Source organism: Anolis carolinensis, unplaced genomic scaffold (genome assembly GCF_035594765.1).
Source record: "Anolis carolinensis isolate JA03-04 unplaced genomic scaffold, rAnoCar3.1.pri scaffold_13, whole genome shotgun sequence".
NCBI lineage: Eukaryota > Metazoa > Chordata > Lepidosauria > Squamata > Dactyloidae > Anolis > Anolis carolinensis.
This window is the reverse complement of record NW_026943824.1, coordinates 15,454,787-15,470,252: the sequence shown is the minus strand read 5'-3', so window position 1 is coordinate 15,470,252 and position 15,466 is coordinate 15,454,787. Positions and strand designations below refer to the sequence as shown.

The 15,466-nt window shown below is 43.0% G+C and overlaps 1 protein-coding gene across 1 annotated transcript in view; it reads right to left on the bottom strand.

Annotated features, from left to right (window-relative positions):
- The window catches only part of LOC100560491 (septin-12), a 119,870-nt gene that overhangs the window by 74,316 nt on the left and 30,088 nt on the right, over positions 1-15,466 (bottom strand). Inside the window, exon 2 of the mRNA XM_062964724.1 lies at positions 12,032-13,321. Coding sequence (XP_062820794.1) covers positions 12,032-13,321 — 1,290 coding nt within the window. The remainder of the gene's footprint in view (positions 1-12,031; positions 13,322-15,466) is intronic.

Here is a 15,466-nt window from a genome sequence, read left to right as displayed (position 1 = left end):
GTCCCTACAAAACTCTGCCGCTTGAGTCCTCAACCAGCTGGTCACCCCTTCCCTCAGCTGCGTATTGTCGCCAAAACGCTGCGTTGAGGACGCAAGCAGCAATGTTTTGTGGGGAAGGACTTGCCAAGCTCATTCATCGCTATGATTAAGTGCCTAGATTTGAATGGCGACTATGTTGAGAAGTGGTATTTGGGTGTGGCAAAACGCTGTGTTGTTGGCTGGTTGAGGACGTAAGCGGCAGAGTTTGGTGGGGAAGGAGTTGCCAAGCTCATTCATCACTATGGTAAGTGCCTAGATTTGAATGGCAACTATGTTGAGAAGTGGTATTTGGGTATGGCTTTCAACTGCATATGGTAAAAGTTTTCTCCTATACTTTGTTTATTTTTATTTTCCAAAACGTAATCTACTTTCTGGATAACCCTCCTATAATGAATCTCTTGAATGAAGAGATCGGACAGACCTATGGTGCAACCACACTGTAGAAATTGTGCAGTTTGGCCCCATTTTACATGCCATGTTTAAAGGGAGTTGGAGTTTGATGAGACTCCAGCACTCTTTCATAGAGAAGGTAAAAGGCCTTGTAAAACTACAATTCCCAGGCTGCTAGAGCACTGAGTCATTGTCATTAAGGTTGTGTTAAACTGCATTAATTCTACAGTGTAGGTCATCTGTGTCAAACCCAAGGCCTGCCATGTCCTTTTATGTCTAGGGTAGAATATAAATAAAATTGTTACAGACTCACCAAAGAAAATCCAACAAATGCTCCATTCAGCAAAGGACAAAAGGGATTACCAGTATTAAAAAAAACTCTAATCAGGACAGTAAATAAAGAACAACACTTAACAGATTGCAGAACGCCAGGAGAGAATACTACTGGAACATGGCCATACAGCCAGAAAAACTCACAGCAACCCACTATTTCAAGGATCACCAGATACAGTAAAGGAAATTGCTGGAAGTGTGGGAAACACTCAGGCACTTTCCTCCACATGTGGTGGAAGTGTAAGAAGATCAAGAAATTCTGGTATGAATTTATTTTAAAAAAATGATAAAAAATTGTACAAAAAAGTTTGAATTCAAGCCAGAATGTTTTTTACTAGGGATTACTGACCCAAAGATAGATAGAAATACAGATAGACTAATATTTTTTCTAACCACAGCGGCAAGAATAACTCTAGCGCAGGTCTGGAAAACAAAGGAAGTGCCTAGTATGGAGAAATGGATTAATAAAGTAATGGACGTGATGAATATGGATTTATTGACACAGAGGTTAGCGCAAAACAGAAATCCCAAAAACAGCACGGACTGGAGACCCATGAAAGAGTACTTAATAAAAGAAAAAAATAAATATTCACATAGAATTGATCTAAGGAAACTTCCTGGGGAAATATTAGGAATAAAAACAACATTAATAACAAATGTTGTTAAACCGTTTCTTTAAAATATAAAAGTAAACTATATGATTATGGCGGAAAATAAAGAGGACCAATTCCAGAGCTCTGGAAGTCATAGAGACTTATAGCAACTGATAAATTATATGTATATATTAGACATGTCCAAAAATCGTTTTGAATCGTATATCAGAATTATTTCGGATTGTTCTCGCTTTTTGATACGCATTCCGAGACATTGTCTCACAGCGCAACTGGCAATGTAATTTGAACCATTGTTGGCCCATTCTCTAACTGTCTCTTAATGTTTCGTTAATTTTTCCCCCCCCCCCAATTTTTTTTAAATATATTTTTTAAAATATTTTTTTTAATTTTTTTTGTTTTGTTTCTGCAACCTACCTAACATGGCTGCCGCTCCCCGGCCAATCAGAAGCTTCCACGATGTATGCAAAGGTGGGGGCTAGGGTTGATGAGGATCGCTCAAGAAATGAGGGCAGGAGAGCCCTGTAAAGTCCCCCCCCCCCCCGGTTCCTTTTTTTTTTGCGATTGCGCATGCGCGTCCGCCATTTTAGAAACATTTAGAATCATTACGAATTTTCGGAAATATCCGAAATTTTTGGGTGAAAAAATCGGAAATACTTTCTATATCGAAGCGCCAGCGCCCCCTACTTTAGAAACGAGAATTGAAACATTTTTTCATCGATCGGACATACCTAGTATATATCTACTATTAATTTTTCCTTTTCCTTTTTCTTTTTTTTTTCCTTTTCTTTTTTTCCCTTCTCCCCTCATTTTCTCTTCTTTTTCTTTGGTTTTTTCTTACACGTTATGTTGGTATTTGGGTTGTGGTATCTAAAAGATTTTTTTTTATTCTAAAGGGGAAAAAAAGACTCTTGTTTACTGGTTGTATTAAGAAAGATACAAGTTGCTTGTAAAATGCACAATAAAAACAATGTTAAAAAAATTCCAAAGCACCTTTGGATACGACAGGTTAACGGTCTCCTACAGACAGGGACTAATTGGAGATGCTTTATTCTCCAAAGAAAAAAAAAGGCAAGGAATAATCCCAGGGCTCTGCTCAATTAAAGGCAATTTAATTATGGATGTGGGTTTAATCACAGATGGCAATAATAGGCTTTTGGGGATGCTTGGCGAAGATGTCCTTTTTGCCGCACATAAAGTATCTTTGCAAACCATGACAGATTTCCCATATCCGTGGGATCCATATCCGCTTTCAAATATCCATGTCTAACGAAATTTGTTGGCTTTAATTTATTTATTGACAGTATTTATATTCCGCCCTTCTTTCTCACCCTGAAGGGGACTCAGGAAAATGAACACATATATGGCAAACATTCAATGCCAACAGACAAACAACATATATAGACAGACACAGAGGCATTTCACATTTTTTTCCAGCTTCACGATTCCGGCCACAGGGGGAGCTGTTGCTTCACTGTCCACTAGTGGCTGTACTTCCTCATTCCTTTCCTCGTGTTTTGCTGGCAGTTTTATGATGTTGTATGCCGGGGCTGTGGTGCAGGCAGGAAAGCAAGCCAGCTGCAACCAGCTGCAATGAATCACTCTGACCAGGAGGTCATGAGTTCGAGGCCCGCTCAGAGCCTATGTTTGTCTTGTCTTTGTTCTATGTTAAAAGGCATTGAATGTTTGCCTGTATGTGTAATGTGATCCGCCCTGAGTCCCCTTGGGGGTGAGAAGGGCGGAATATAAATGCTGTAAATAATAAATAAATAAATAAATAAATTAGTTAAATTAGCCTCCCGCATAAAGCGTACCTAAATTTCCCTACTTGACAGATGCAACTGTCTTTCGAGGCTGCATAGGTCAACAGCAAGCCGTGCTATTTAATGGTTGGGGGCTTAACCCAACCCGGGCTTCGAACTCATGACCTCTCGGTCAGTAGTGATTTATTGCAGCTGGTTACTAGCCAGCTGCGCCACAGCCCAGCTGTGTCATTCAACATAATTTCTGTGTCATTCAACATAATTTTACGAGGGCTATCCAGAAAGTAGATTACGTTTTGGAATTAAAAATGAACAAAGTATAGGAGAAAACATTTGCCATATGCAATTGAAAGCCACACCCAAATACCACTTCTCAACATAGTCCCCATTGAAATCTAGGCACTTCTCATAGCGAGGAATGAGCTTGGAAACCCCACCAAACTCTGCCGCTTGCGTCCTCAACCAGCTGGTCACCCCTTCCCGCTGCTGTGTATTGTCGCCAAAACGCTGCGTTGAGGACGCAAGCGGCAGAGTTTGGTGGGGAAGGAGTTGCCAAGCTCATTCATCGCTATGATAAGTGCCTAGATTTGAATGGCGACTATGCTAGGCATTTATCATAGCGATGAATGAGCTTGGCAACTCCTTCCCCACCAAACTCTGCCGCTTGCGTTCTCAACCAGCCGGTCACCCCTTCCCGCAGCTGCGCATCATCGCCAAAATGCTGCGTTGAGGACGCAAGCGGCAGAGTTTGGTGAGGAAGGAGCTGCCAAGCTCATTCATCGCTATGATAAGTGCCTAGATTTAAATGGCGACTATGCATATGGTAAATGTTTTCTCCTATACTTTGTCCATTTTTAATTCCAAAATGTAATCTACTTTCTGGATAGCCCTCGTATTACAGTATTCTTGGACCAGAGGTCTTCTATTTCAATAAGGCTCGCTGTTATCAATGGAGTCACGTATCTACACAAAGTGGATACAGGTGTTATCCCATATCTCACAAAAGCACAAACTCTGAGGACTTCTTAGCACAGTTAGAGTAGTATCAATTCGCTATAACATCTGTAGTGTGGACAGACATGGATTGTTCACACTGTACACATGTAAGAGCTTGATCCTCTCTTTAAGTGAAATAACTCCATCCTATGGAATCTTGGGGATTCTAGTTTACTCACTTGTTAAATTACCTGATTAAGAAGCCTAACTATCTCACCAAACTACCAATCCCAGAATTCGACAGCGGTAATGTGATCGCGGCTGCTACGTGGCCCTGAAATTAAACATGCCGAAGGGCCTTCTGTTTAGATCACCAACCTCTTTAAGTATTATATACGTGTCTCTGCAGAAACGACTATAACAAGGAAACTCAAGAATTACCTTGAAAGCCAGAGGGGTAATTTAGGCAAAATATACAGTCAGACAGAGAGGAGGATAAACAGGAAAAGGTGATGTGTTCATTTCAGATACAAGTTTGAAGCTCATCTCAGACTCACAAGATGGTCCCAATCATTGGTAGAGGATATACAAATATTCTTTTGAAACTAGTTTTACAGATACAGTAGACAAAGAATTGGATCTTCAAACAAACCAAGTTTAAATTCTCCCTAGAAGCCAAGATAAACAAACTAAGTCTGTTGTACTTTGGACATATCATGAGGAGACCTGAATCACTGGGCATATTGGAAATACAGTAGAGTCTCACTTATCCAACATAAACGGGCCAACAGAACGTTGGATATGCGAATATGTTGGATAATAAAGAGGGATTAAGGAAAAGCCTATTACACATCAAATTAGGTTATGATTTTACAAATTAAGCACCAAAATATCAGGTTATACAACAAATTTGACAGAAAAAGTAGTTCAATACGCAGTAATGCTACGTAGTAATTACTTTATTTACGAATTTAGCACCAAAATATCACGATGTATTGAAAACATTGACTACAAAAATGCGTTGGATAATCCAGAATGTTGGATAAGCGAGTGTTGGATAAGTGAGACTCTACTGTACTTCTGTATTTCATGAGGAGACCTGAATCACTGGGCATACTTCTTCGAGCCTTTTCTAGTAGTGTCTAGCTATAATCCTGTTGTTTGCTGTTTCCTGTATACCGTATATACTTGAGTATAAGCCGACCCGAATATAAGCTGAGGCACCTAATTTTACCACCAAAAAAAAACTGGGAAAACTGATTGACTCGAGTATAAGTCGAGGGTGGGAAATGCAACAGCTACTGGTAAATTTCAAAAATAAAATTAGATACAGTAGAGTCTCACTTATCCAAGCTAAACGGGCCGGCAGAACGTTGAATAAGCGAATATCTTGGATAATAAGGAGGGATTAAGGAAAAGCCTATTAAACATCAAATTAGGTTATGATTTTACAAATTAAGCACCAAAACATCATGTTATATAACAAATTTGACAGAAAAAGCAGTTCAGTACACAGTAATGTTATGTAGTAATTACTGTATTTATGAATTTATCACCAAAATATCACGATATATTGAAAACATTGACAACAAAAATGGCTTGGATTATCCAGAGGCTTGGATAAGCGAGGCTTGGATAAGTGAGACTATACTGTATACATTATTTAACCTACTGATTAATGTAATTAATGTAATCATTACATAGTAATGTAATGTAATGTAACCTTAATTAATGTAATTTTATTGGTATTTATTTTTATTTTTGAAACTTACCAGTAGCTGCTTCATTTCCAATCCTTGGCTTATACTCGAGTCAATACGTTAATTTATTTATTTATTTACAGTATTTATATTCCGCCCTTCTCACCCCAAAGGAGACTCGGGGCGGATCACATTACACATATAGGGCAAACATTCAATGCCTTTTAACATAGGACAAAGACAGAGACAAACGCAGCTCCGAGCTGGCCTCGAACTCATGACCTCTTGGTCAGAGTGATTTGTTTGTACCATTTTATTTATAGTTATTGCAGTACATTAAAAGAAAAAAAAAAAGTAGGAAGGAGGCAAAAGAAGAAGAAGAAAAAAAAGACAAGAAAGGAAAAAAGAAAAAAGAGTAATATATATACACACATACAGTAGAGTCTCACTTATCCAACATAAATGGGCCGGCAGAATGTTGGATAAGCGAATATGTTGGATAATAAGGAGAGATTAAGGAAAAGCCTATTAAACACCAAATTAGGTTATGATTTTACAAATGAAGCACCACAATATCATGTTTAACAACAAATTTGACAGAAAAAGTAGTTCAATACGCAGTAATGCTATGTAGTAATTACTGTATTTACGAATTTAGCACCAAAATATCACAATATATTGAAAACATTGACTACAAAAATGCATTGGATAATCCAGAATGTTGGATAAGCGAGTGTTGGATAAGTGAGACTCTACTGTATATTTATACACATATGCAGAGTGATTTGTTGTAGCTGGCTGCAGCTGGCTGCTCACCAACCTGCGCCACAGCCCGGGCTACGTTACCCCAGGTTTTTTTGGTGGTAAAATTAGGTGCCTCGGCTTATACACGAGTATATACGGTATATTTTAACTCTGTGCATCTTGTTGTATGTCTTTTAATAGTGTTTTGTCTCTTATTTTAACGATGCTGTATCCCGCCACCCCGCCTCGAGCAGAGGGAGAGGCAGGTAATAAATTAAATGTGATGGTGATGGTGATGACTCTACAATGCAAGTGTGGCGGAGGCTGAATGCACAATGCTTACTTGCATTTCTCTGTCTCCACTTTTCGCCCGACATTTCACAATCTCGGGACCCGAAGTGAGAGAGAGCCCTAAAAGGGACGGTCGTTTTCATAGCAGGTTATTATTGTGGGTGGGCCTGTCTCCGTTGTTGTCGTCGAGATCGGGAACGTGTCTGCAAGAGGACAGAATTCCTCCCTTACCGCTCCCAACGCCCACCTCACCTTGAGTGATTACACAGCTGCTCCTTCCTCCTATTGCTTAGGTAGGTGTGAAAACCTCTTTTTTTAAAAATAAAAAATACATTTTGGACCCTTGCCACCCCCTCTTATTGCAGGGTAGAGTACAGGACAGTCGGGGTGGGAAGCCGGAAAGGCTGCCAAAAAGACTCCGGAGTTTGTCCCAAAGCCAAAGGAACAAGGGAAGTCACGGAAACGGGCTTAGGGGGAGAGAGAAGAAAAACAACCCCCCCAAAAAATAATAGCTGTGGCTGGCTCGGGTACAAAAGTGTTGTGTCAGACTTGAAAATGACAGCCTAGCCATTTCAGAATCTGCTGCAAACATTTTGTTTGCATCCCAACCTGTCCCGTCTGGGAAAATTCAGGATGGAGAAAACAAGACTTCGGAAGAATGACCTCGAATTTGTTATCAAAGGCTTTCATGGCCGGAATCACTGGATTGCTGTGAGTTTTCCGGACTGTCTGGCCATGTTCCCAGAAGCACTCTCTCCTGACACTTTGCCCACATCTATGGCAGGCATCCTCAGAGGTTGTGAGATCTGTTGAAAACTAGACACGTCCAATGCTTTTGGGTGGTTTTCAACAGATCTCACAACCTCTGAGGATGCCTGCCATAGATGTGGGCAAAGTGTCAGGAGAAAAAAACTGTACAGGTCAAATTCTTCATCTGACGGAGCATATCGAGGAAGGCTATGAGAAAGGCTGCATTACGGGAACAGTTTTTGTGGACCTTACGGCAGCCTGTGACATGGTGCAACATAGAAAAATGCTGCATAAAGTCTACCATATCACCCGGGACTTTGACTTTACAAAAACTGTCCAGACTCTCCTAGAAAACCGCAGCTTCTATGTGGAGTTTCAGGGCCGGAAAAGCAGATGGAGGAGGCAAAAGAATGGTTTACCCCAAGGCAGCGTTCTTGCACCGACCTTATTTAACATCTTCACGAACGATCAGCCACAACCACCACTCACAAAGAGCTTTATATATGCTGATGACCTTGGCCTTACAACACAAGCGAAATATTTTGAAACAGTTGAAAAGCAGCTCACTAATGCCTTGAAAGATCTCTCCAGCTCCTACAAAGAGAACCACCTGAAGCCTAACCCTTCCAACCCGGCCAGCCTCACATCAATACCAGGCAAAATTCTGGAAAAGATCATTAAGGAAGTGGTCTGCGAACACTTAGAAACAAATGCGGTCATTGCTAATAGTCAACACGGATTTACCAAAAACAAGTCATGCCAGACTCATCTGATCTCTTTTTTCGATAGAGTTACGAGTTGGATCGATACAGGGAATGCTGTGGATGTAGCCTACCTGGATTTCAGTAAGGCCTTCGACAAAGTCCCCCACGACCTTCTGGCAAGGAAACTAGTAAAATGTGGGCTAGACAAAACTACGATTAGGTGGATCTGTCATTGGCTAAGCGAACGAACCCAAAGGGTGATTCTCACCAATGCGTCGTCTTCATCATGGAAAGAAGTCACGAGTGGAGTGCCACAAGCAGGGCTCCGTCCTGGGCCCGGTTCTGTTCAACATCTTTATTAACGACTTAGACGAAGGGTTAGAAGGCACGATCATCAAGTTTGCAGACGACACAAAACTGGGAGGGAGAGCCAACACTCCAGAAGACAGGAGCAGAATTCAAAACGATCTTGACAGACTACAGAGATGGGCCGAAACTCACAAAATGAAGTTCAACAGGGACAAATGCAAGATACTTCATTTCGGCAGAAAAAATGGAAATCAAAGATACAGAATGGGGGACGATGCCTGGCTTGACAGCAGTGTGTGCGAAAAAGACCTTGGAGTCCTCGTGGACAACAAGTTAAACATGAGCCAACAATGTGATGCGGCAGCTAAAAAAGCCAATGGGATTCTGTCCTGCATCAATAGGGGAATAGCGTCTAGATCCAGGGAAGTCCTGCTCCCCCTCTTTCTATTCTGCCTTGGTCAGACCACACCTGGAATCACACTGTGTCCAATTCTGGGCACCGCAGTTGAAGGGAGATGTTGACAAGCTGGAAAGCATCCAGAGGAGGGCAACTAAAATGATGAAGGGTCTGGAGAACAAGCCCTATGAGGAGCGGCTTAAAGAGCTGGGCATGTTTAGCCTGCAGAAGAGAAGGCTGAGAGGAGACAGATAGCCATGTACAAATACGTGAAGGGAAGTCCTAGGGAGGAGGGAGCAAGCGTGTTTTCTGCTGCCCTGCAGACTAGGACACAAGGGAACAATGGCTTCAAACTACAGGGAAGGAGATTCCACCTGAACATCAGGAAGAACTTCCTCACTGTGAGAAGGTCTGTTCAGCAGTGGAACTCTCTCCCCCGGACTGTGGTGGAGGCTCCTTCTTTGGAGGCTTTTAAGCAGAGGCTGGATGGCCATCTGTCGGGGGTGCTTTGAATGCGATTTCCTGCTTCTTAGCGGGGGGTTGGACTGGATGGCCCATGAGGTCTCTTCCAACTCTAGGATTCCATGATTCTATGATTCTAAGTGTGTGCTTTCCACCTACGTAACCGTGAAGCCAACAGGAAACTGAAAGTTACTTGGGAAGGCCAAGAGCTCGAACACTGTTTCCATCCTAAATACCTTGGTGTCACCTTAGATCGAACACTAACATATAGGAAACACTGCGCGAACACCAAGTACAAAGTAGCTGCACGCAATAACATCCTGCGGAAACTGACTGGCAGCGCATGGGGAGCAGACCCACAAGTAATAAGAACATCAGCCCTGGCCTTGTCTTTCTCAACTGCAGAGTACGCCTGTCCTGTTTGGCACAAGTCTGCCCATGCAAAGCAGGTGGACATAGCAATGAATGAAACATGCAGAATCATCACAGGATGCCTTAAACCTACACCTGTTGATAAACTCTACAAGTTAGCTGGCATTGCCCCTCCTGACGTGCGACGGGAAGTTGCTGCTAACGGTGAGAGAAATAAGGTTGAACATTGTGAAAGCCACCCACTGTATGACTATCAGCCTCCTCTCAACAGACTCAAATCAAGGAAGGGCTTCATGAAAACCACCACTCCTCTTGAGGTTCCTCCAGCAGCAGCAAGGGTGTCCCTCTGGGCAGATAAACCAGGCAATTCCAACTGGATGGCCCCCCATGAGGGTCTTCCTCCAGGGGCAAACCAAGAATGGGCAACTTGGAAGTCCCTGAACAGACTCAGAAGCGGAGTGGGCAGATCTAAAGACAACCTGGCAAGATGGCACTACCTGGAGGAACCCTCCACCTTGTGTGGCTGTGGAGCTGAACAAACAACTCCGCATATGTCTGCTTGCCCACAATGCCCTGCCTCATGCACGGAGCAGGAGTTGTTTAAAGCTACGGACAATGCGGTTGCTGTTGCCCGTTTTTGGTCTAAAACTATTTAGTTGCTTGTGATTTCCTTTTTTTCCATCATTTTAAAATGTATTTGTTATGCAATGCTTTTGACACGAAATAAATAACTAGACAAGTGGGGTTTGTATATCTGTGGCATTTTAACCAGAATGAGGATATTGTTTTTTACTTATGCAGTGACAGCCGCAAGAATAACCTTTGCGAGATATTGGAAACAAAAAGGAAACCCCAACGAAAAAACAAAGGTTGGAGAAATTGGATGATATATATGACATGGACAAATGAACATATTTAATGAAATCAAGCAGAGGTAAGGCAATAAAGAGGACAGGTTGGGGAAAATACGAAGAATATAAGACAAAGTCAAAGGAAAAATAAGCAAAAGAAGAACCCGAGAATGGATATTATCAACTAGACCAGATTATAAAGGGAAAACGAACAAGAAATGTAAAGTATATCACAAAGGACAGAAAGCGGAAGACCAAACAGAACTCTTTACCCCTTATTATCCCGTTATACCCTCTTACCCTAGACTCTTTTGCCTTATCCACACTTTTTCTTTTCTTTTCTTTTTATCCCAATCCCACTACCAACCTTTCCCCTCCTACCTTATCCTTTTTAATTATGTACACGAAAGAAAATTTTGAATAAAAATTACTTTAAAAAAACATGCAAATGTGAGTACTGCTCCGTCTTCAAACATAGGCCATTTGGACTGAGGCTGAGGATTGCTCCGGCATTCACAGCCATTGAGAAAGAGGGACCTGGAAAAGCTTCTCAGCTACAAAGCTCCTTGGACTTAAGACAACCAAAGACTGTAATGTATACTTTCCTTTACCCCTTTGAAACTTCCAGCTTATTGGGATAACCTTTTGTGAACAATAACCAGTTTTGAGTTATCTACAGTGATTTGGTCCTTGGGAGTTCCAGTTTCCCTAAAGGAGGGCAAGAAGCAATCCCCTGGGGAAAGACGTCACATCCATGCCTCTGTCACTAAGAGTTATAGCCTCAGGTGAGATGGCACAGGGCCACATGACCTTGGGGGTGTCTACAGACAACTCTGGCTCTTCAGCTTAGAAATGGAGATGAGCACCAACCCCCAGAGTCAGACTTAATGTCAGGGGAAAACCTTTACCTTTACAGGTAATGGCAAAATAAATAAGGATCATTTCAGGTCTCTCTGATGCCATATGATTACAATACAACTCCTACATCCATGGAGTCTGAAACTATGGATCAAGGCAGCTATGCGGTGTATATAATTTTTTCCATCAGTGTAGACAGTTCCCTTCCACCTCCCAAGTTGAATACTCCTGAAGAGTGTTGTCGAAGGCTTTCATGGCCGGTATCACAGGGTTGTTGTATGTTTTCCGGGCTGTATGGCCATGTTCCAGAAGTATTTTCTCCTGACGTTTCGCCCACATCTATGGCAGGCATCCTCATAACTCACAACCTCTGAGGATGCCTGCCATAGATGTGGGCAAAACGTCAGGAGAGAATACTTCTGGAACATGGCCATACAGCCCGGAAAACATACAACAACTCCTGAAGAGTTTCACCTGCAAAATGTATCCCTGATAAAATAACAGTAGTGGCTCCAACCTACCTTCCTTTAGAAGTTCCTTGTCTTGAAGTTCCTTCTGCTCCAAGGAAGCCTCCAGAGACTGGTTTGCTCCTGTGAGGAGATCTTCACTTGAGCTAGAAGACGGCACCAGAACATGAAGCTTGGAGGCTTCTTGGCCGAAAGGAGAGTTGACCCTCTCCACTGGGACATAGCTGCTTTCTCTTGGACTTGATGGACCTGGCTCTTCTTGTGGCGATACTGTTGGTGGGTCTCCATGAGAAGATGGCCGTGATGTGGCTTGTGGCATGTGGAGATGTGACACAAGCTGGAAGGGAGCTCCTGGAAGGATCTTAGGAGAAGGTGGCAGGCAAATGTTACTCTCAATGACAGTTTGATCTCCCTGGATGCCTTCTGGGTGTTTCTGGGCCACGCTGAGGCTGGGACCAAGGTTGACCTGGAGCTCCGCTTTAGACAAAGCTTTGGATGAAGGGTCAACCTTGGGGAAAGCTCCATTTGGAGACTTCCCAACCAACCCATCAAGGCTGATGGGGAATTTCTGCAACTTCGCTGTCTGCCTGGAAGCTGGAGCCGGAGCAGCCTTGTTTGCCAACTGGCTCGCTTGCATGGCTGGAATGAAGGCCTCCTGTCTCATGGGTGGAGGTGAGATACAGTTCTGGTCCCTGTAGCTCTTTGTGGCATCAAATTTTGGAGTAGAGCACAGAGGAAGGTCTTCGGCAATGTGAAGGTCCAGCGAGGGCAAGGAGCTGTGATTCACAACAGCTTTGGAGATATCTTGGATGGGCTGGTCCACCTCGGCATGGAAGACGTTGCCGTGGGAGGAGAACTTCTTCAGGATGTGACTGGAGAGCTGGGTGGCAGCCGACGTGGGTAGCTGCAATTGTGGGGCCATATTCTGAGGTCCTTTGATGGGTGTCGGGCACTCCAAGCTGGAAGACGAGCTATGCAGGCTCTCGTTGTCACTTCCGGGGCCCAAGGAAGACGAGAAGCCATTGGGGTTGAGCCGTGTCTGGAAGGAGGAGACCCTTGTGAGGTTGGTCCCGTTGGATCGAGGAGGCTGCATGGTGCCCCTGTTGAAGGAGAGGCTGCCGCTGATCCGTGCCTTGGGGTTGACGTTCTGAGCCGGGCTTGGGCCCAAGCCAAGGCGGGTCTGGTAAAAGGGCAGCACCGGACCCCCCACTCTCCTCCCGTCTCCATTGCCAGGGGTGAGGAGGACTCCAGGAGGGGTGGGATTCAGGGGAGACCGCGGCGGAGAGGACGGGGAAAACTCTGGCTCCTCTTCTCCATCTTCTACGTCGAAGGACCTCTTTAGGGCTGGAGGACAAAAGGAGAAAGAAAAGCCATCAGACCAGAAGTTCTCAAAGCTTCATGGAGCTCATGGACCAGGTGGATAAAGGATTTTGAAGGAAAATTCTCACAGAACAAAATGGAACAGATGGAAATAACAACTGAAATGATCAGCAAATGAGTACAAAAAGTCAAGAACTGGTCATCGCCTGGTAGTGATCAACTTCATGGATTTTGGCTCAAACATCTGATTAGTTTACATGGAAAAATGGCCCAACAGTTCAATGAGATGCTGCAGAAAGGAAGTATCAGTGAATGGCTAACAACTGGAAGAACATACCTGATACAAAAGGATCCAACAAAAGGAGCAGCACCAGGAAACTACAGGCCAATAACGTGTCTGCCCACTATGTTTAAACTACTGACTGGCATCATAGCTGACAAAGTCCAAGATTATCTTGAAGAAAAAAACATTTTTCCAGATGGACAGAAAGGCAACAAACGGAAAAGCAGGGGCACAAAAGACCAGTTATTGATTGACAAAATGATTCTGGAGAATTGTAAGAGCCGAAAAGCTAATCTTCACATGACGTGAAGGTCGGAGGTGCTTTGAATTTCCTGCTTCTTAGCGGGGGGTTGGACTGGATGGCCCATGAGGTCTCTTCCAACTCTACTATTCTATGATTCTACGTGGATTGACTACAAAAAGGCCTTTGACTCACTCCCACACAGCTGGATCATCAAGTGCCTGGACACCATCGGGATTTGTAAAAACGTTGGCACCTTTATTGAAAACATGGTGGAGCACTGGAAAACTGAACTGTTTGTTGGAAATGAAAGCTATGGACTTGTTAACATCAGAAGAGGAATTTTCCAGGGAGATTCATTGTCCCCTCTGCTTTTCATTATTGCCATGATCCCTCTGTCAACAATCTTACAAAAAACAAATCTCGGCTATCAAACATCTAAGAAATCTCATCAAATTTCACATCTGATGTACATGGATGACCTGAAGCTGTATGGGAAAACGGAAACTGAAATCCAGTCTCTGACCAACACTGTCCGAATTTTTAGCACTGATATCAGCATGGAGTTTGGCTTGGACAAATGTTCAACAGTGGCATTGAAGAAGGGAAAAATCATTGAAAGTGAGGGCATAAATATGCCTAATGGCCAAACAATAAAGTGTCACCAGCCAGAGGCCTATAAATATCTGGGCATATTACAGCTGGCCAACATCAAGCATGAACATGTGAAAACTGTGGTCAGTAAAGAATACACACAAAGGGTCAGAAAAATTCTCAAAAGCAAGCTCAATGGAGGCAACACCATTAAGGCCATAAACACCTGGGCCATACCTGTCATAAGATATACTGCTGGCATCATAAACTGGACACTGGTGGAACTGGACAATTTGGACAGAAAAACAAGAAAACTCATGACCATTCATCATTCACTGCACCTTCGCAGTGATGTTGACCGGCTGTATCTGCCTAGAAGATCAGGGGGCAGAGGACTCTTACAAGTAAAACAAGCAGTCAAAGAAGAAGAACATGCCCTGGCAGAAGATGTAAAGCAAAGTGAAGAACCCGCTTTGATTGAAGTCAAAAATCAGAAACTCCTCAAAGCACAGCAGACAAAAAACCAGTACAAGAAAACCGCACTACAAACTAGAGCTGACAGCTGACACAACAAAACACTGCATGGAAAGTTCCTTGACAAAATGGAAGGAAAAGCTGATGAGGAGAAGACCTGGCTATGGCTTAATTCCTCCTTATTATCCAAGATATTCGCTTATCCAAGCTTCTGCCGGCCCGTTTAGCTTGGATACGTGAGACTCTACTGTACAGTTAAAACATACAGAGTATGTTTTAATATATTATATGTTTTATGACTTTATGTTTATATGTTTTAAATGTATTTATGTGATTGTATTTTATTGTGTATTGCTGGGCTTGGTCTCCATGTGAGCTGCCTCGAGTCCCTTTGGGGAGATGGGGCGAGATATAAGAATAAAATTGTTGTTGTTGTTGTTGTTGTTGTTGTTGTTGTTGTTGTTGAAAGCTGAACTGGCACTCACCTATACTTTCAGAAAGAAATGATGATGATGAGGTTTACAAATCTGGCCAATAAAAGAATAGCCCTGGTCTTTATGAAGCCTCCACGTCATCC